Source organism: Lactuca serriola, chromosome 4 (assembly GCF_051521515.1).
Source record: "Lactuca serriola cultivar US96UC23 chromosome 4, Lser_US96UC23_V15, whole genome shotgun sequence".
In the NCBI taxonomy this organism is placed as follows: domain Eukaryota; kingdom Viridiplantae; phylum Streptophyta; class Magnoliopsida; order Asterales; family Asteraceae; genus Lactuca; species Lactuca serriola.
The window spans coordinates 285514229-285536025 of record NC_136411.1 but is presented as its reverse complement, the minus strand read 5'-3'; the positions used below and the strand labels follow the sequence as shown (position 1 = coordinate 285536025).

The window sequence follows — 21797 nt, the reverse complement described above, 5'->3', positions numbered from 1 at the left end:
CTGTGGCATTCACAAGTGGCCAGATGGTGTGGAAAGTGTTGTAAGACTGCAGGGGTAGCCATAGCATTCACAAGTGGCCAGATGGTGTGGAAAGTATTGTAAGACTGCGGGGGTAGCCTTAGCATTCACAAGCTGTCAAATAGTGTGGGAAGTGTTGTGAGACTGCAAGATAACCCGTAGCATTCACGGATTCTTTTAGATGATTAGGCTAGGGTAGGCCATTTCGTAAGATAATGGGTAGACCATAACATGATTCGAATTAGGAAACGATAGGTCTTTGGAGACCGGGCATGATGTAAGACTACAGTTATTCTGGTAGTGTTCACTTTTTGTATTAGATTCGACGGCGATAGTTTGCCGGCCTATCATGATCAGATGGATCAAAGGAATAATGGAGCTATGAGTGGCAATATGGTTAGATCAGATTTCGAAAGCCAAAGTTCTCTTCGTAAGTCGCGTGGAGCGACTGTGAGGTTGCTCTTTGGGTCAGCAACCGGTTAGGAATCAGGTATTCCGGATAGCGGCAGTGGTTTGGGATTCTGCATAGAGTACCTTGTGGACAGGAAGATGCTAAGTCACTTGCAGTTGGATTAAATAATCTCAGAGTATTTGATTTGACCCTATTGTGCATCTCTCGTCTGAGTCTAACCATTGTAGGGATGAGTCACCTACTCGAAGGATTATATGAGCCTTCTATCAAGTATAAGTGTTCTGCAGGGGATACTTGGTCTGTAATTCTGTTTTCTAGTGGGAAGCTCCAGTTATCAGAAGTTGAACAGTTAGTTGGGAGATTAGTGGACTGGATTCAACAATATGATTAAGTATGGGCGGTCTGTCTGGGAGTCACACCATCTCAAGACTACATATTTCAGATTGAGTAAATGAGTTTATTCTGCAAGGAATTCGTTCATCTTTAGGTTGTAGTTCCATGTGAGTGTTACTTTAAGTTGGCTTAGGAAGGATGTGGTATGCTTAGGATCGTGGCTATGTTGCTAGGTGGTCTAATTTGCCGGTATTTTATAAGAATGATTTCGATGATGAAATCTAATTTTAGTAGGGGAGAGTTGTAACATTCTGTTTATTAAATAAATAAATGGATAACATTAATAAACGAATAGTAGCCCTAAATTTGTAATAAGTTATCACTGCTAGTTATAAGGAGTTAAGTCACATAATTTCTGGAAATTGGGATCTTTATTGTAATATTTGGACTTGAATTGTAATAAATTGTGGGAACCAAAGGCTAAAGAGTAAAATGGGGATTTAAATGGTAATGATTAGAGAAGGAAGGGTTGAATACATCATAATTGAGATTTTGGGGGTTAATGTAATTTAGGAGTGATTTTGTAAAAGATTTCTGAAGGCAGAGGGTGTTTAGTAAATATTGGACCTAAATTCAAAGGATTTTGGAATGTTGAGGGCTAAATTGGTAAATGTTGGATTTATGTTGAAAGGAATTGACATGGAGGGGCTGGAAGTGTAAATATGGGGGAAGTTATATATGAACGGGCATATAAAATCATCACCGATGCGTCCTATAACCCTAACCTTAATCGTATATACATCAACCGCCACCCTCAGTACTCTCATTTCCAACCGCCACTGTCGATTGCATCGCCACCATGGGCAACTGGACATCGCAGTGCTGCCTCTGCCGCCGGTGAAGACTAAATACCTTGAACCCCACGTCGTATTAAGTGGGGGGTGTCAGGATGATCCATCAAGACTGAGGAAGGACACTGCCATACCCTTGCCGCCCTTGTGAACCGTTGAGCTGACATCGCCGCTCTTTCTGCTGCCACTGATGATGTTGATGACTTGCGAGCTATCGCTGTTGCGTTAAGGAGGTCGGAGAAATGAAACCGTGGTGGAGCCTCTATTGTTCTCGGTTGAAGACGCGTCACCATACTTCCACACTCGCATCGCTGCCGATTGCTAATGCTACTATTATATGTTGTGGTTTATGTTCATTCCCTTCCCCCGTTATCCTTTTGCTACGCCTGAGCCACGACCGCTGTCGCCGCTTCAACGGTTGTTCCACCCATTGCCATCGTCTTACACCACCAGCTGGGTGGTTGGGTTCATTCTTCAAGCAAAAGATGTGTGTGTTTGCTTCTACTGCTAGTGTGGATATCGTGTGTGTGTGTTTTTTTTTACCGAAAATTTTAAAAAGAAAAGCCATCACCACCACCGTGAGGAAGTGGCTATCACCTTCGACCATCGCCTGCCGCCACAAGGGTGGTTGAGCATGTATGTGTATTTTTTTGGGATATTATGTTGTATAATGTATTGAATGGTCGGAAAAATCTGAACAAAACCCACCACCACCGTGAGGTGGTGGCTACCGCCTTCTACCGCCACCAGCTGTCGTGTTGGGTGGCGGTGTGCATTTATATGTGATTTGATTGCTACTTGGGATGCTTAGACATGATTTGGACTAGAATCATAACCGCCACCGCGAGGTGGTAGCTGCTGCCGCCAGCCGCTGTCGACCACCGCCGCCCGATGTGGCAGTGGGTGGTGCCCAACCTAATGAAACCCTAATTGACCTAATGAAGCTCTAATTGACCTAAAAACCTAACCAATTGACTAATGGGCATGCGATTAGGTTGGAAACCCTAATTAGGGTTTAGAAAACCCTAATTTTGGATATGTTAATTTTGGGATTATCGGGACCCGCATTTTGGACCAGTGGATTGGAATTATGAATTAAGCCCGATCACATTATTCGATTGAGCTAGTAGAATGGTGGACTTAATGGAGTAAGTCTTTAATGGGTTAAGTGTTTCTAATTAACCCTAATTGTCATTTTATGTGAAAACCCTAATTGTGTTGGGTTTTGAGTTGGGCCTAGATGTTTGGATTCTTGATGGGCCAACTAATAACAAGTATATGGACTAAGAAATTTGGATGGGCTTAGGGTAAGGCCCATGTTAAGGGTTTAAGCCTAATTTGGAAAATTAGGCCATATGTTGGGCTTTGGTTCACTGTTTGACTTTTGGGCCTTTGGAGTGTGAGTTTGGGCTTTGGATTTGAGTCAAGCTAGGTTGGGGGTAATGTAGCCTTTTTAACCCTAGTATGGACTTATGGTTATGTATTGGAACCCTGATATGTGCATGTTTAGCCCTATATTTAGTATAGATTTTTATCATTTATTAGCTAATTAATTGCATATTATGGACAAAATGTACTTAAATATGTTTGAATTATATTTTTAGTCCAAAAGAAGTGCTCGGAAGCAAAAGGAAGCAGGAGCAGCTATCGGGAAACTTTGGAGTGAACAAAAGAAGAAAGGACCAAAAACCACAAAGGACTCGGCGAGTCTGGCGTTGACTCGACGAGTTCCCACGAAGATTCGCGAAGCATAAGAGTCATTGTCTTTCCGTACACGAGGATTTAATGAGGGAATCGACGAGTTGGTATGGGACTCAACGAGTCGATTCGAATCTATAAAAGGAGCCTTCCAGATCGATACACCAAGAATTCGGAGAACCCTAGAGAGAAGAGGTGCGATTCAGAACGAAGAGAGGCATCTGGAAGAGTAAAGATCCAACCCAATTCCAATTTTGAAGGATAACTAAGGCATAATTCGATTTCTCTTAACTAGATTTTGTACCTAAACCATGTTTATGTCATTGAATTTTGTTTTTGAGTTTCCTATTGCCTTAATCATGAGCTAAACTTTTTAGCTTCGGTTTCGGTAAGACAATTTTGAGACTATGGTCTGATTAATGATAGGATTAACTTGAAATTGGTGTTTTGTTAAATTAAGCTTGTCGAAGATCCTTATGCATTAACCATAACTATTTTCTGTTAATAGGAAGGCAATTAGGCTGCATGAGCATCTCTTAATTGTTTACCTCATGTGATTTATGTGAACACTTTATTATGTGCCTAGGCTTAGCGAATGTGAATCTAGGATTAATTAGAGAATGGGTAAGTTAATGTGTGACCTTGTTTGATAAACCAACAACAAGAGGCTAATTGAATTATTAATTTGATTAACCATTACAAGTCTTATTTATTCTGAATAAATAACCTAGAGAATTCAGTAATTTAGACAACTGGCCATTGCTTGAATTAGTTTATTTTCTAAGGATTAGCGATAGCGAATGTGAACCTAATCACCTAAATCAGTAGCCAATAAAAGGTTAATCCATTGCACTATTACCATTAAATCAACCATAGGATTAATTGAGTCAAACCTGAACAGAAGTCCCTTTAGAAATTGAATTTAGTTGGTCTTTGCTTGCTTAGTTGTTAGTTATTTAATTTACCTGTTAGTAAGTTTCTAGTCTTGTAAACTAGAGAAAACCCCTCTTTTATTATTTGATATTTTTTTGAGTAAATTACACGAATGGTCCCTATGGTTTGGGGTGATTTGCGGGTTTGGTCCCTAACTTATTTTTTTAACTCGGAAAGTCTCTACTGTTTGTTTTTGTTACACCATTGGTCCCTATTATTTGTTTTTGTTACGTGTTTGGTCCCTATCTTACCTAAAAATACTATTATTTAAATAGAGAAAAATGGTGGGGTAGGTAAGGTAAGGTGAGGGAGATGAGGTTGGTGGTGTGTGTATTTAAATAAATTAAAAAATCAAGGGCAAAATAAGTTTTTTAGGTAAAACAGGGACCAAGCGCGTAAAAAAAACAAACAGCAGGGACCTTCCGAGTTAAAAAAATAAGTTAGGGACCAAACCCGCAAATTACCCTAAACCATAGGGACCATTCGTGCAATTTACTCTATTTTTTAGATAATTTTAGTAATTAGTTTAATTGCCATTCCCTGAGTTCGATACCCTGCTTACTAGATCTATACCACCAATTGAAAAGTCCACTGCCTTTTGTGTGATTAATTTCCAATTTAGAAGTAGGAATAAAACTAGTTGATTTAACACACATCAAGTTTTTGGCGCCGTTGCCCGAGAACGGTTCTAAATTTAAATTGATTACTATTGTTATCGATCCTTTGTGTGAGATTTCTCTTGCATAAAGTTACTGCTTAGTAGATTTAGGATTAGAATTGAATTTCAGTCTTTAGATTTTAGGATGTTTGTTTACAATTTTTGCTATTTTGCATTGAACTCGCCGAGTCCCTACGACCAGACTCGATGAGTCCATCGTTGAACAACTATTTTCGTTTTTAGTTCTTTTTTGTTCCTTTTACGCGTATCTTTCTGTTTATTTGCAGTACGTTTATGACTAGAGGAGGAAATACACCTTTGATTCCACCACTTGAAGACCCGGAAGCTACTTTAAAGAAGAACAAAGGCAAAACCGTTGGAGAATCCGCATCTTCAAGGAATTCACCTTTGAAGAATATCAGATCTGTTTTCAGCAAGAAGAAGAGCAGTAAATCAGGAGGATCCAGCATTTCCTTGGTGAACAAAACCCAATCAAGGAGGACAACGAGTATGAATCCGAACGAGAAGAAAGCGAATTTGAAGGAAGCGATTTAGAAGGCAGATTCGACACTGCCATGGCTAACATCGATGAAGTTCCCATGGGCGAATGGAAGAAGAAGATGCGTGAAGACACCGGTCCAGGGCTCGTGCAACCCGCGATTCCCGCAAACACCAATTGTGAACTTAAAGGCCACATACTCGCCTATCTTAAGGAGATTCCATTCTATGGAAAAGATCACAAAGACGCGTAGAAGCACCTAGAAGAGGTCAGCGACATAACCGACTACTTTAATTTTCCTAATGTGGCCCGCGATCCCGTTTTGCTTCGTATGCTTCCCGTCACGTTCAAACGTGTTGCAAAGGATTGGCTCAAGTCACTCCCTCCCGGATCCATCACTACATGGGCTAAGATGAAAAAAGAATTTATTGATCAATTTTTCCCTCCCTCAAAGATAGCCAAATTAAAGAAAGCTATCGCCAACTTTGAACAACAAGTTGGAGAATCCTTGTACGAGGCGTGGGAGAGATACAAAGGCTTGCTAAGAAACTGCCCGGATCATTATCTAAATAGTCAACAAGAAGTCTCCATTTTCTATGATGGATTGAATGTAACCACAAGGAAATTTCTTGATTCGAAAGGACCTTTCACAAAGAAGCCACCCCCGGAAATCAAGGACTTAATTGAAGAATTCTCTAAGCATTCTAGAGAATATCATAATCCTAGGAATAATCCAATTAGAGGGGAGGTGAATTCTGTTTCTATGGACATGGAGGCAATGATGGAAATGTTGAAAACCATGGATAGGAGGATGGATAAGATGGATCAAACAATCCATGCTATTCGGGTTGGATGTGAGAATTGTAACGGACCTCATCTTAATAGAGTTTGTGACTTGGATGAGAATGGAAACAAGAAAGCTCAAGTATTCTACTTAAGCGAAGATAGATTTGATAATAATTGGTGAAAACCGAAGAAAGAATGGCTACCATATGATGAGTACAAAAAGGCGAAGGAGGAAAAGTTTAGAAAACAAGCAAGGGGCTTTTACCAAAAGGACGAGCTGGTGCAAGAAAGGAAACTAAACTTGGAAGAAATGCTCACTAAATTTGTAGTTGCATCTGAGAAAAGACACAATGACCATGATGCTACAATACAAGATACAGGAACAATACCAAGGAATCAGCAAGCATCTATTCATAACATTGAGAAACAACTAGGGTAGCTGGCGCAAGAAATCAATCAAAGACAATTGGGTGATCTTCCAAGCAAAACCGAAAAGAATCCACAAATGGAGCATTTGAATGCTATAATAACTAGTTATGAAAAAAAAATTGACTCCTTTGACCAAAGGTTCTAAATAACGTAAAGCGTGACTTGGCGGTAATGTCAAGCCTCAAGCTTTTCCGAGCCTTGGCGAGCCACGTCGTTTGTAAGGCGTGACTTAAGGCGACAATTTTGTATATAATTCATATTTTTATATGTATTTTCAACTATTATTTATTTTTATACACATATATAAGTCAAGGCGGCATTTTGGTAAAGCTTGGCGGCACATACAAGCCTTAGAGCCATGGCGGAGCCATGACGAGCTTTTTAGAACCTTGCTCTGACCCCTACCCAGAATGCCTCAATAAAGGTGCAAGCAGAAGAAACAGGAAACTCGAATTCAGCAAAACCCAACTCGACTGGACAAGTCCCAGTTATGGACTCGAGGAGTCCAAGGCCTGATGACAAAATTGTTTATTCTTTAAAGCCTTCTAGGCCACCTTTGCCATTTCCTGATGATCAAGTTAAAGAGTATAGAAAGTTTTTGGAGCATGTAAAGGCCCTTCAAGTCAACATTCCGTTTGTTGAAACGATACTTCAAACGCTTAAATATGCAAGCTTGTTGAAGACTCTCTTTGTGTCTAGAAAAGATATGGCAGAAGTAGCTGAACTAGTGTTGAATGAGCTGCCAGAAAAAGGGGTGATCCGGGAAGCATCTCCATACCTTGTCAGTTTGGGAACATAATTGCTACTCATGCGTTGACCGATTTAGGTGCAAGTATTAATATAATGCCATATTCTTTCTTAAAGAAGCTAAATTTACCAGAGCCAAGGCCGATTCATATGAAGATCCATCTTGCCGATAGGACAATAATACATCCAAAAGGAGTGTGCGAAGATCTTCTCATCAAAGCCGATAAATTTGTTTTCCCCATGGACTTTGTAGTGTTTGACATGGAAGAAGACCCTAAGGATCCAATCATTCTTGGGAGAACATTTTTGAATACCGCTTGTGCATTGGTCGATGTGTGCGAATCTACTCTAACACTAAGGATGGGGAGCGATTCAGTGGTGTTTAGAGCAGAACAAGAGAAAAAGCATGAAAGGACAAAAGATGGAAAAGTTTCCTCAATAGATTTGGATGATGAAGTGTTAGAAAGAGAGTTTGCGCTTTTACAAGAAGAAAATCCAAATCAATTTCTATTACCTTCTGGAGGACATTTCGATGCTGAAAAAGATTTAAAAGAGATAGAAAGGTTGCTAGAGGAAGTTGATTCCAAAGAAACAATAAAAATTGTGGAAACCTCACCAACTCGCCAAGTAGCATCGAATGACTCGACGAGTCCAAACGAGAACTTCAAAAATGATGAAGATCTTGTCCTGCTACTTACAAATCCCCTTTCTAGCCTTGACGGGCACAATTTTCCTGATCCTTTGGAAAGTCCAATAGAAGATAGTGAAATTGTTGAAAATTTTGTGACTTCCAACACGCACAATTGGCTTACCTTGACACGATGATGCAAAAAGAGGAAGCAATTCAACTTGACAAGACGGTAAGCTTGGGAGAAAAGGAGAATGCAAAGGCCTGGAATGATGACATGAATAACTCACCCATTGAGTCACATATGGCTTCGAGTCAACTACAATCAAAGGAACCAAACCTCGAGCCCGAGTTTCTACTAATTATGAAGTATTTACATTTGAACTATCGGATTCTTTAGTAGGTGACGGAAGTGAGGAAGAATCCTTAATATCAAGTGATGATGAAGTGGCAACTGTACGGGAAATCGAGATTGGCAAAGAAGAAGTACAAAAGATGGGTCCAAAGAACAGGGTGAAGAAGAAGAAGGTTGGGAAACAGATCAAGTATGCAATTGAAGAAGATGTCACAAGGAAATGGAAAGAAGAATTGCGAAGGGCATATAAGAGAAAAATACACGCTTACAAGAAAAAGTATAAACAACAAAAGATTAAGCGTGAATTCCTGATGAAGGAAAACGAAGAAACGTAGAGCGGGAAGGAGTCCAACTAATGACTTGCGGGAGGCAACCCGACAAAAGAGTTTTCTTTTCTTTTTCCGTTTTAGTTTTCGTTTTTTTATGTAACAACGTGAATTTCAAAACAAAAATTTCATTTTTTTCACAACCATTTTCACATAAGATGTTTTATAAAATATCCAGTAATAGTTATCAGAACAGATCGTATCCCAAGATCACAAAAATCAAATCCTCTCTTTAGTGTGTACGAGTCACGCCGACGCCTTTCCACGGTCCTCGCTAGTACCTGAAACACATAACAAAACAACTGTAAGCACAAATGCTTAGTGAGTTCCCCAAAATACCCTTACACACATACGCCTTTCCAGGCCATACTCAACATGACCTTCCAGTCCATGTGTCTCAGGGGACTTCCGTCCCAGTCCCAGCAGACCTTCTGGTCCTACTCGTATCGTCCTTCCGGTCCATGACTCCCTGATCTTCCGGTCCATGTCATAATGTCTTCCTGGCTCATATCATACATAACATACATATCACATACATAATGCATACAGAACATGCAACGCAAAACATGCAACTCATAACATACAAGACCTTCTGGTCACACATAGGTACCTTTCCAGGTATAGTATAGTGAGAAGACTCACCTCTGATATCTCGGTAAGTCTCTGTCTCGGTAGAAACGTGATCTAGCCTCCACCTAATCACATAAAGCAAATACTCCCATAAATGTAACTATAATCCAAACTTTCTTAACATCCTCAGAAGGGTAAAAGACCATTTTACCCCTTTCCTGGCTCAAAGGCCTTACTGTTGATCAAACCCTAAAGTCAACAAAAGTCAACTGTCAAACTTTGACCCGACTCGTCAAGTGCACTTGGGCGACTCGACGAGTCTACACGTGTCCACTGACCCTCTTAGTCCCTTTCTTGTCACGTCGATTCCTTCTCTTTACTCGACGAGTCACACCTGGCATGAATCGCGGGGCCACCCCGACTCAACTCGCCGAGTCTCAAGAACAACTCGGTGAGTACCGCCTTGAACCCCAATCCTCTAATCCCTTTCTGACTCACTGAGTTATCCCCCAACTCGGCAAGTCTACTCACAGAGCTATTCATGTGAAACCCTAACCCTACTCGGCGAGTCTCAAGAACAACTCGGCGAGTTCATGCCATGCACCATCTCTATTGACCTCCTGGGGTCAGATCTGTACCCCTAATCCACAGATCTGGCCTTCCCAAGCACGACAGTCATGTAAAGCTCGAAACTTGATGCTTACATATCAACATAATGGAATCCAGTGGTGATTTAGTCCTAAAAATGGCAACCTAAGTCCAATAATCCCAAAATGACTCATAAAGCTCCATGGGATAAAGTCACTGGACCTCTTTGAGTCCAGATCCAAAGCACAAACTTGAGAGGGGACTAAATACTCTACATATTCTTCTTCTAAAGGGTTTAAAAACCCTAACTCTATGAATCAACACCCAAAACTGGAGAAGGTCCGAAGGAATACCTTAATATGAAGCCTTTGATCTCTGAAGACACTAGATTTGCACTTCCTTCAGCCTTCTTTTGCCTTGGTCACCTTCTCCTTCAAATTTCACCAACAAATGATCAACAATGTCCTCTCTTCACCTCACAAGCGATCTAGGACTCTCTCTGGGGTGTGATAGCCGCAATGGACGGCCATAAGGGCCTTTAAATAGGTCTTAAACCCTGGAAATTAGGGTTTCATTAAACATCACTCATGAACTCGCCGAGTCCAGCTGTGAACTCACATACGAATCCGCGACCATACTCGGCGAGTCTAGACGCCAACTCGCCAAGTTCCCCCACAAAACCCAAAAGTAAAGGAACAAAATCTCATACCTGGAAATCCGGGTGTTACATTTTAGGTTTTATTTAGGATTTTCCTATTTTAATTTTCATATTTATCCATAAATGACTTCTTGAGCGTAATTAAGGCCTAAGTGTGGGGTGGTGTGATTATTAAATAAAGAAAATTTTGGAAAAAGAAGTGTTTTGCACATATTAGTAGACTCGGCGAGTCTACTCGCAGACTCGACGAGTCCTTACGCAGAGATGAATAGAATTCGCGTCACGACTCGCCGAGTCCATACCATGACTTGACGAGTCAGTTCGATTTACTGGATTTTTTTTACAATTCTGTAAAATTAGGGTTTTTAACCTAATTGTAAAACATTTTCACTTCAACTGGCCACCAGGCCCTTGCTCAACGTGCCAAAAAATTCTCTCAAGCATCATCAAATCTTCTTTGATTTCTTCCACTTTCTGCTAAAAAGGTATGCATTTCTTTTGTTATTAATCTTCATAACTTTGAATTTTGCAGGATAATGGACCAATTTTGGTTGTAACTCCGATTTTGACTACAATAGACTTCTCGGGGTTTTAACTTTTGTCTAATTAGGATGTTATAAATGGAATAGGTTGTTGATTTATATTTAGTATGCACTCCGAGACAAACCCCTGGAAGAAATTATGAGTTTTAATGGATGATTTGTCCATATTTGGAATTGCGACTCGAACAGTTCCTACGACTCGCCTAGTCTGTTCATGGACTCGACGAGTCGGCCCCTGAGGCAGTCCCAAAAATTTAATTTTTATGTTTACATGTTTTCTGGTTTGTATGTCTTTACTATTGTGCAGAAAATGTTTCCAAGAGGTGGACAAAGTTCTAGGTGTAACCAAGGAAACCATCCTTGGTTAAATTTTCCAAGAATTGAGTCGGAGTCTACAATGAAAAGATGGAAGAAGCTTGTTGAAGTTAAGAAGAAGGATATTTGTGTCCCAAATGCAATTGATTGGGAATGGATGGGGAGAGTTTGTTACGAAGAGGAGTTGGCCCCGTATCTTGTCAAAATATACATACATGATGGAATGTCTATTACATGTGATGCTGGAGCCGGGTATTCCGCATACAAGAGATGGTGTTCATGGAGCTATGTTGGGAGTTTTTCTCAACTATCAGTTTCCGTGGAGGGGACGACTAATATAACCCCGGAGTGGTCACTTTTTGCCTTGGTGGTGAATTTCATAAATGCAGTATGGTCGAACTGGCTTGCAGACTTGGTATTTATGACCAAAAATTGGTCACCACTGCAGAGTTTTGCACCTTTCTTTAGCAATGTCACAAGGAGTTCCTGGAAGGTGTTGTGGGTTCCAATTGGTGGAATACCATTGCTAACAAAGTATATATCCCTAAATCCGCTCAAGAGGGGAGTATTAGATCACCCACCGATAGATTGATCCACTGCCTTGTTGCAAACACAATAAACATGCGGAAGGATGATTACAAGGTTCCAAACCTTGATGTTTTCTACTTGTGGAGTAATATTACTCTGAATATTTTCTACAATCTTCCCTACTGCATGGCATCTTACTTAGCTGACGGGGCGGTGAAAGATCGCAAAACTTCAAAGATAAATGGCGGGATGTTCGTGACCCACCTAGCCAAATCATATGGGTTGATGGAACAGGGAGCTTGGAACTTGATGACAATGGTCCCGATCCCTCCCTTTAATCCCATTCTTTTTCGAAGGGCTAGAATTATTGAGGATTGTGGAAGGGGACACTATGATATTCCACATGATGATGCCGTGATCGGACCCGAGGAGCTGGGTAGGAGAGTGAGGAAAAGATGCGGGCAAACACCTATAGATTCACCGGTTATTCCAGTGGAAGATGAAATATCCCCGGAGTGGTTTAATGTTGAAGGAAGACAATATCAAGATGATTTAGGAAGAGGCGTGAAGTTTTCCAACCGGTCCTTCATCCAAATGTTTAACTACTTCAACATCCAACATGTGAATGGGGACCAATTTCCTTATACATCAGCTTGGGAGGAGAAGATGAATGCACGCAGACGTGACACTGGTGGAAGTGGAGTTAGAGAGGAAGATGCGCAAGAAGACATAGAAGATGAAGATTGAAGTTTTATCCTTTTATATGTTTGGCTGTTTTAAGACAATTTCTATTTTGTTTGCTTGGTGTGTTTAAACTTTTATGTAGGATTTGAATTATTTTTTTTGATTTCATATTTGTTTTGGTTCTTTTCAGAATTTGAGTTAGGGAATGCTTGCAAGGGGTCAAAATGAAGAGTCAAGTCTTGGTGAGAGAGGGTGAAGTATTGAGTCTAAGTATCGAGTCTGGTTATAGAGAGATTAAGGAGTGAGTAATTACTGAAGAACAGAAGAATATATTTTTGAAGTTTTCCAAGAGCTGGATTTATAGCATAATCTGTTTTTGACACCCAGCGATGGACTCACCGAGTGCATTTACCAGACTCGATGAGTTCCAATATGATTTCACGATTTCTGTCTTTTCACGCTAATACTTGGCGAGACACCTATTGGACTCGATGAGTCGTTCCACATAACACCTCTAGAGCTGCTGATTTGATGACATTTTATACACTACTTGACTGCATTTTCTTTGAGATCAATTCCCGAAAATTTACGAGAATGTTTCCTGCATATTTGGAGCTAACCACACAAGATTTGACACCAAAACATGGATGAGCTGGTCCCATGTTTAAATTCAATTGAAGATGGAGCTAAATTGAAGAATATCAACCTCGCAACTACTATCCCAGGGGAGTTTGTTCCAATTCCCTCTTTATTTTATTGTTCTTTATCATGCATAATATGCAATGGGGACAGTGCATAAATTAAGTATGGGGTAGGGGGTTGGTTACATTAGTTAAAATTTTAGTTAAATTTTCAAAATCTTGAAAATTTTGCATTAAAATTGCTATGGCTAAATTAGAAAAGTTTGGTCAAAGCAATTAGGGTTCATGCTAGTATTATGTTTGATGATTTTATGAAGAAGCAAATGTTTAGTTGAGCCAATATACGTGATAATGCATTTGTGGCCTCCCTTATTCTAGTGAAATCATGGGACAAAAACACAACCTCGCTTAGTTTGAGGGATGCGGTATGTTTAGCATCGTGTACTTGAAATGTATCCAGGAAAATTATTATTTTTAACCCGTAAAGGTTGAAGTTGAGCGCCCCTGCTTAAGCATGTAGGGTTTTGAGTGGAAAAAAGTGAGTACATGAAAAAAGGAGAGAATTACAAGAAAAGTTGTAGAATTTTGAAGCAATCAAAGTGAAGATCAAAAGATCAAGATTCTAAAGAAGAAAAAAAGTTGAGGATACTGAAAAATCAAAAGACAGTGAATTCAAGGAAACTAAAGTCAAATTATCAAGAGTGAAGAATTCCAAAATGTTGTATGAGGGTATCAAGAATTCTAATTTTCTAGTTTATGTATGCTTGGGTTGCTCAACCAAAAATACCTTGAGGTTAGGAGGTTTTCTGTGGATGGATTCGGAGGGATGCATAAAATGAGCATTGTTTGAAAAAAGTGGACGAGTGTTTATGAGGATTGTTAGTATTTAGAATTTAAGGGGATCCTTAGGAAAATTTTAGACACAAATTCATGCGTTGCGGTCTTGGCATAATGGCAGGGTTCAATTGGGATTGTCTGATGTGATGCTAGTATTTTAAAATTCAGTTTTCATTGGGGGCAAGCAAAAGTCAAGTGTGGGGTATTTTGATATGTGCATGTTTTGCCCTATATTTAGTGTAGACTTTTTTTTATCATTTATTAGCTAATTAATTGCATATTATGTACAAAAGGTACTTAATAATGTTTGAATTATATTTTCAGTCCGAAAGAAATGCTCGCAAGCAAAAGGAAGCAAGAGCAGCTATCGGGAAACTTCGGAGTGAACAAAAGAAGAAAGGACCAAAAACCACAAAGGACTTGGCGAGTCTGGCGTTGACTCGATGAGTTCCCACGAAGATTCGCGAAGCAGAAGAGTCCTTGACTTACCATACACGGGGATTTAATGAGGGACTCTACGAGTTGGTCTGAGACTCGACAAGTCGAGTCGAATCTATAAAAGGAGCCTTCCAGATCGATACACGAAGAATTCGGAGAACCCTAGAGAGAGGAGCTGCGATTCAGAACGAAGAGAGGCATCTGGAAGAGTGAAGATCCAACCCAATTCCAATATTGAAGGATAACTAAGGCATAATTCGATTTCTCTTAACTAGATTTTGTACCTACACCATGTTTATGTCATTGAATTTCGTTTTTTAGTTTCCTATTGCCTTAATCATGAGCTAAATTTTTTAGATTTGGTTTTGGTAAGACACTTTTGAGACTATGGTCTGATTAATGATAGGATTAACTTTAAATTGGTGATTTTGTTAAATTAAGCTTGTTGAAGATCCTTATGCATTAACCATAACTATTTTCTCTTAATAGGAAGGCAATTAGGCTGCATGAACATCTCTTAATTGTTTACCTCATGTGATTTATGTGAACACTTTATTATGTGCCTAGGATTAGCGAATGTGAATCTAGGATTAATTAGAGAATGGGTAAGTTAATGTGTGACCTTGTTTGATAAACCAACAACAAGAGGCTAATTGAATTATTAATTTCATTAACCATTACAAGTCTTATTTAACCCGAATAAATAACCTAGAGAATTAATTAATTTAGACAATTGGCCACTACTTGAATTAGTTTATTTTCTAAGGATTAGCGATAGCGAATGTGAACCTAATCACCTGAATCGGTAGCCAATAGAAGGTTAATCCATTGCACTATTACCATTAAATCAACCATAGGATCAATTGAGTCGAAGCTGAACAAAAGTCCCTTTAGATATTGAATTTAGTTGGTCTTTGCTTGTTGTGTTGTTAGTTAGTTATTTTGTTTAACTGTTAGTAAGTTTCTAGTTTTGTAAAACTAGAGAAAACCCCTCTTTTATTATTTGATGTTTTTTTAGATAATTTTAGTAGTTAGTTTAATTCACGTTCCTTGAGTTCGATACCCTGCTTACTAGATCTATACCACCAATTGATAGGTCCACTGCCTTTTGTGTGATTAATTTACAATTTAGAAGTAGGAATAAAAGTAGTTGGTTTAACACACATCAAACCCAATTATTCATTGTGTTTTGTTTTGATGTCGACAGTTTGGGAATCCTTCATCCAGCAGCCAGGGTTTTACCCGTGGGACTTCAGCAGTGTGAGGTGAGTTACCTTCCTGTAGAAGCGGGTTAAAGGCACCAATGTCGGCCCACTGGTAGCTGATTATAGTAGATATGATTGTATTTGTGATAATTTTCTGGTATGTCATATCTATTATGGTTTATGTGCTAGTATGCTATGATATTATGTGATAGTGGTAGGAGGGGCGACTCAAAACGAATGGAAAAGATACGAATCCTCCCTTATTTTATATTTATCTTTTTTTTGTTGTTATTCAAGTGATTTTAAGCTTTAATTTAATGATTTAAGGTGTGTTGTCGGAAAATCACATTTCTGCCGGAACTATGGAACCGTGGTCGGAATACCGCCACCACCACCCTTCTCCCCTAGATTACATAACCAGGTTCTTTTATAACATATGTATTTGTGTATTTATATTATGTGTTTGTACATAGGTATTTGTATGTGTTTTTGTAAGTATGTATAATGTATGTATATGTGTAATGTATGTGTAATGCATGTATTTATGGTGAAAATAGAAAAATTATGTATGTTTATATATGTATGTTTGTTTGCCATATGTGTATATGTATTTGTATGTATAATGTATATGTTTATATGTATATATATATATATATATAGATTTGTTTACTATTTGTGATTGTAATGTATGTATAATGGTATTTTAATATGTTAATTTTTATATATAGATGTGTATTATGTACAAGTCTATATGTTTATATTTATTTATGTATAAGTGTATATATATGTATGATCACCTAACTTGTGTATTTGTATGCAATTTCGAAAGTATAATGCTATAAAGGAAAATATATTTGTATGTATATATAATATGTATATTTGTATATATATATATATATATATATATATGTATGTTTGTATTGTATGCAACTTGGGAACTAAACTATAGTGCTATAATGAAAAAAATATATATGTACTTTGTGTATTTATATTCCATATGGAAACTATAATGTTATAGATGAAAAAAAAAACAAAGTAGGATGCTATAATAGAAAGTGTATTATTTTTGTATATGCAATATGTGTAACTTTTATTTATATTGTAATTTTACAGGCTATATATGGGGTTTAGTTTGGCGATACTCTTCTATGTGATGGCAACTGTTATGAGCCTAGGACATTGAGGTGATGGAGCCGAGGATCCACCACCTCCAGTAGGCTTTGGTCATGGACAACATGAACATGATGGTAAGTCTTATTTTGATATATTTATTAGCTATTTTTATCCATTTGTTATAAGCTATCATGACTAATATTTTTAATTATATTTTTCAGCTGAGCTTCCCAAAAAAGAAGAGGCCTAGCAAAAAACATTCAGCTATCAAAGCTGATATGGGCAAACAAGGGAAAGCCCATAGATTTGGATTTTAATAGAGAGCTTACATATTTCTCTGTTGGGAATTGTGGTAATTGGTTTACCCGTGAGATTTGGAGGTATATATGGATGAACATCCCTATGAAACGTATCTGGGTGGGAAAATGTTTCCCCCGCTTTAAGGAATGCCACAGTCGTGCATTTAAAGGTAACTTGGATAATATTTTAAGTTTAGTTGTGATTGAGATTTAATAAACTTTTTGTATTTGTAAAATAAGTTTGATTTACATAAGGTTAACTTGGATCCTGAGCATGCTCAATTGTAGTAGAGCATTCATGCAACTTTACAAAGAGTTTATAAAGGCTGAAAAAAATAATGTGCATACTTATTTTTCAGAATGTCGGGGGGGGGGGGGGGGGTTACAGATATCACAAGGGCATTAACTAACCCCACCCCCCCTCCCGATGATATGTCACATGAAAATTGGGCGCAAGCAGTAGAACATTTTCAAACTCCTGAATTTTTAAAGCGTTCGACATCAAACAAAGGAGTCCATGCACAACAAGTTGTAAATAGAGGGGGATTGTGATTGTATGGCAATGCATGTTCCAAAGAAGTAAGCTATGATATATTTAATTGTTTATTTGAATTAGAATTAATCTAAATTTTAATGTTAAATAGGACATCACTCATATCGAAATATTTCGTAAGGCTAATACTCATCTTCAAGGGGTATTTGGTAGTCATGCAGTCGAGCAACAATACGTAAGTGGTTAATTTGTATTTTCATATAAGTGTTTATATCGTCAAGGTGTATTTAGTGATCTAATTTTTATGATATTTATCATTTTTTGAAAATACAGAATGCTTTACTCCTTTAGATCAGTCAACAAACTCAAGCTTCATCTGAAGCCAGCGGTCTAACACCAAAGGATACACAAAATTGTTTTCAAAAAATATTGGGTGTTCAACGGGGCCATATTAGAGGCATCGGGTGTAAACCTTCTATGGTTGTGTCGATGTATAAATTAGGAACAACCATTGACACAACAACAACCACAATCACAGGCGACAAAACTATTTCATTTTGGTAATTGTTTCAAATGTTGGTAATTGTTAGTTTGGTTATAGTTTGATATATTGGTATTTTTTAGTTTGGTAATTGTTAATTTATGAAAGTACAATGCTATAATGGAAAAAATGAAAAAAGTACAATGCTATAATATGTTATATGCAATATGTGTAGTTTGGTAATTATTAGTTTATGAAAGTACAATGCTATAATGGTATTTTGTAATTTGGTAATTGTTAGTTATAGTACTATGCTATAATATGTTATATGCAATATGTGTAATTTGGTAATTGTTTGTATAGAAAGTACAATGCTATGATGGTATTTTGTCGGTTGGTAATTGTTAGTTATAGTACAATGCTATAATATGTTATATGCAATATATGTAATTTGGTAATTCTTACTATATAAAGTACAATGTTATAATGGTATTTGTAGTTAATTTGGTAATTGTTAGTTATTGTACAATGCTATATTTTGTACTTTGTTTGTATGTAGAATGTATATTTTGTATATAGAATGTTATAATGTTGGTTTAACTTATAAGAGTATACATGGTTTTATTTGTAGCTGGAAATGCTTCAAACAATGTTAAAAGATCCGGCATGTTAAAAGATCCGATGATGACGAGTAGCTAGTTGTAGGATTTTTGTATGTTTTGTTTCTGTAAGTATTTTATACTAATATTTTCGATACTTTGTATTACGTTAAATTGGATGAGTATTTTAAATGGGTGTTGGATTAATATTTTGGAATGGAAGGATGTAAGATTAGCTTAATTAATATCATAGCAGTTTTTATACTTTTTATATAATTTTTTTTTCAATTTTGATGTAAAATTGAAAAAAAAAATACCAGTACCAGCGATGCCTTTAGTGGCGACAGTCGGTTATTAGCGGCGACGCCAAATTATTAGCGGCGACACTCTTTTAGTGGCGACATATGGCATTAGCGGTGACACTTTGATTATCAGCAACAAAGCATCATCAGTGGTCTTTTAGTGGCGACGCTTGTCGCCGGTAATACTATAGTTTCTTTTAGTGAAGTGATTCCTAACTGGCGATTGGGTTAAATCCTAACCGGTTAGATGACAACTCTTAATATGAAGAAACAGTTCCGGTTTGTGCACCTCTAAATAGACATCACGCCATCATCCAAATTTGTGTATTATGTATAACGAATGAATTATGATACTCAGATTATATTATTTTAAATCAGATTATATTATTTATTAAAAGTACCCTTTTTACTTATATACAAGTATTAACAAATTACAGTAAAGTTTTAATGAATTTAATTTGATGATATATACTTTAGAAAAAAAGACTTGTAAAACAATTGCAAAGCATGTAACTTATTCTAGGGAAAGAACTTTTGGTGTCAATAATAATTTAAATTACTCAATGGAAAATTCCTACCTATCTTTTGACATGTTTCAAGTAAGTAGTTCCTGCATGTTGGACAAGATGAATGTGAACTCAGCCATTTATCGATGCAACCCACATGAAATCCGTGGTTGCACTTTGGCTGTATTTTTACTCGCTCTCCTGTTGAAAAGTCACCCAAGCATATCACACATTCTTTGTTCAATCCTGTTAGCTTCAGTCCTTCCCAATAGCTGACTGTTGGGAAACTCTTTAATGCTTTTTTCTTGATTCCAGTGCTGGCTTTAACTAAATTTGTTTCCTGGCTATCGCTGCTTTCTGAACTAGATAATCCGGTGCATCTTAATACACACCTGATGATGGAGTTCAATGCAAGTGAGCAAATCAGAGCGCATATCAGCACTGACAGCACCATCACCACATTCGCATCAAAGTTGCTACGTTGTGTATATGGGCTTGACTGTGATGGAGCAGTCACAGCAGCCGCTGGTTGTTGGTATGAATAAGTGTCAAGTAGAAGTTTTCTTCATTTAAAATGCCTCATTTAATTCTCAAAGTGCTCAGTAGACAGTGTTGACATGTTAAGTTGTTTGTGAATAATGATCAAGGTTTGTTTAGATGAGAATTCAATGGAAGACCAACGCTTAGATATATATAGAGGGGTGATTAGAATAGGGTCGCACTTTGTGTATTTTAAGAAAAAAGAGAGGATATTTGAATAGGATTTGAGCCACCATGTGGGATTTTATTTCGACACCTTTGTATCAAATTAGTATTTGAGCAACCATGTGGCATATATCTATTCGTCTTTGTAATCTATATGATCTCCACCATTAATTTGGATCTTCCACTATATATGGTATGTGCAATTATTTAGTAAAGGGTTTCTCTATTTATAAGGGTACGACGCACTCTCTGGAAGTCAAATAATGATATGAGTTGTCGTCCAAAAAAAAATTTTTTTTTTTGCGTGGAGCTTTTGTCCATCTTCGTATGCTTTGGATAACCACCTTTTTTTCTCCTGTTTTCAGGAAACGTTTTTAATTTAATAACTGAATGACTATATACGTTTAATTAATAATACGCTCAAACATACAAGTAAATGGATTAAAAATATATGACTTTTGTTCAAACGAAAACCTTAAATTATGTCAGAACCGATATATTAAATGTGTAAAGTAGAGGTGTTTCCGGTGATGCAGATGGTTTATGCGCTTTAGTAGCAATTTATACGGTTTCAAGATTTGTTCAAATTCACAAATTTTGTATGTACCACGTTATAATCTTGTTTCAAGGTATTTTAAAATTTATTGAAGATACAATTCATTATAATCTTGGTTACCATAAAACTTACGGTAGGCCAAACTTTTGCAATGATTTCCACCCTGTGTCAAGAATTTCCTTCATTGTCACATAGCAATCGGTTTCATGCATTGATATTTATAGTTCATTAATAAGGTCTACATATGCCACAACAATAATACCTTCATTATTGTCAAAAATTTCAATCTCCGCCTGCGATTTCCCATGCGCATCAATTCAAGCAATTGACCCTTTATGTTTCCCATGTATGTCACTTCGGTTTCCCCGATCATCATCATCCATTACTACGTCTGCTGGTGAAGATGTCACCTCCAGGGAGGGACCCAGGGAGCTAGCTTTGTCGGATGTATTTGATGTCGAGTCCTCCAAGCTTGATTCCTTGACCGCTTCAACAATAGTGGATCTAATCTCGCCATGCGTGGGCAGATATGAACTTCGATAGTGCCCAGGATAAAAGAAGAGTATTGAGGAATGTCATTGTTGCCCCAATTGATTTCTCGGAGTCTCCTGCGCCTCAAGCTTCCATTGATCTCAATAGATTCCTGATCCCTTCCCAAGTTCCTCTCTCGGACATAAAGGTTGATTCTCCATCCTCCTTGTCGGAAATTAGAAACACGGTTGAGGTAGACAACATGTAACATCACAATTTTCAAGGCCAAAAATTTCATTTTTAAATAAGTTATTACATAAAACCATCAGTATAAAAACATTCATAATAATATCTCGTGTCAAACCAAAGTGTCAGTAATCAAAACATATTATCATAAAACCATATCAAAGTGTAATCCTAGAGATCTTATGTGCGGAAAACATAGTGTAATGCACTGCGATCAAGCCGACTCCTTTCCTTTAAACAGGAAGTACCTGAAACCAAAACTAAAAACCGTAAGCACGAAGCTTAGTGAGTTCCCCCATCATACCACATACCATACAATCACAAAGAATACATATTGTCGGACAATT

General features: G+C 37.7%; 1 protein-coding gene and 1 non-coding gene across 2 annotated transcripts; both read right to left on the bottom strand.

The window, feature by feature from the left end:
• Positions 1–5862: 5862 nt before the first annotated feature.
• On the bottom strand, positions 5863–5969 carry LOC145103453 (small nucleolar RNA R71). Its single transcript, XR_013706545.1, has one exon. It is a non-coding gene; the product is annotated as a small nucleolar RNA R71 (small nucleolar RNA).
• A 2850-nt stretch (positions 5970–8819) lies between these two features.
• LOC145100633 (RING-H2 finger protein ATL74-like) lies at positions 8820–20356 on the bottom strand. Its single transcript, XM_079037829.1, is given in 3 exon segments — positions 8820–8954; positions 9054–9173; positions 19545–20356. Coding segments are annotated over 3 exon segments (702 nt in total). The 5' UTR covers positions 20092–20356; the 3' UTR covers positions 8820–8919.
• Between the last annotated feature and the right edge of the window lie 1441 nt (positions 20357–21797).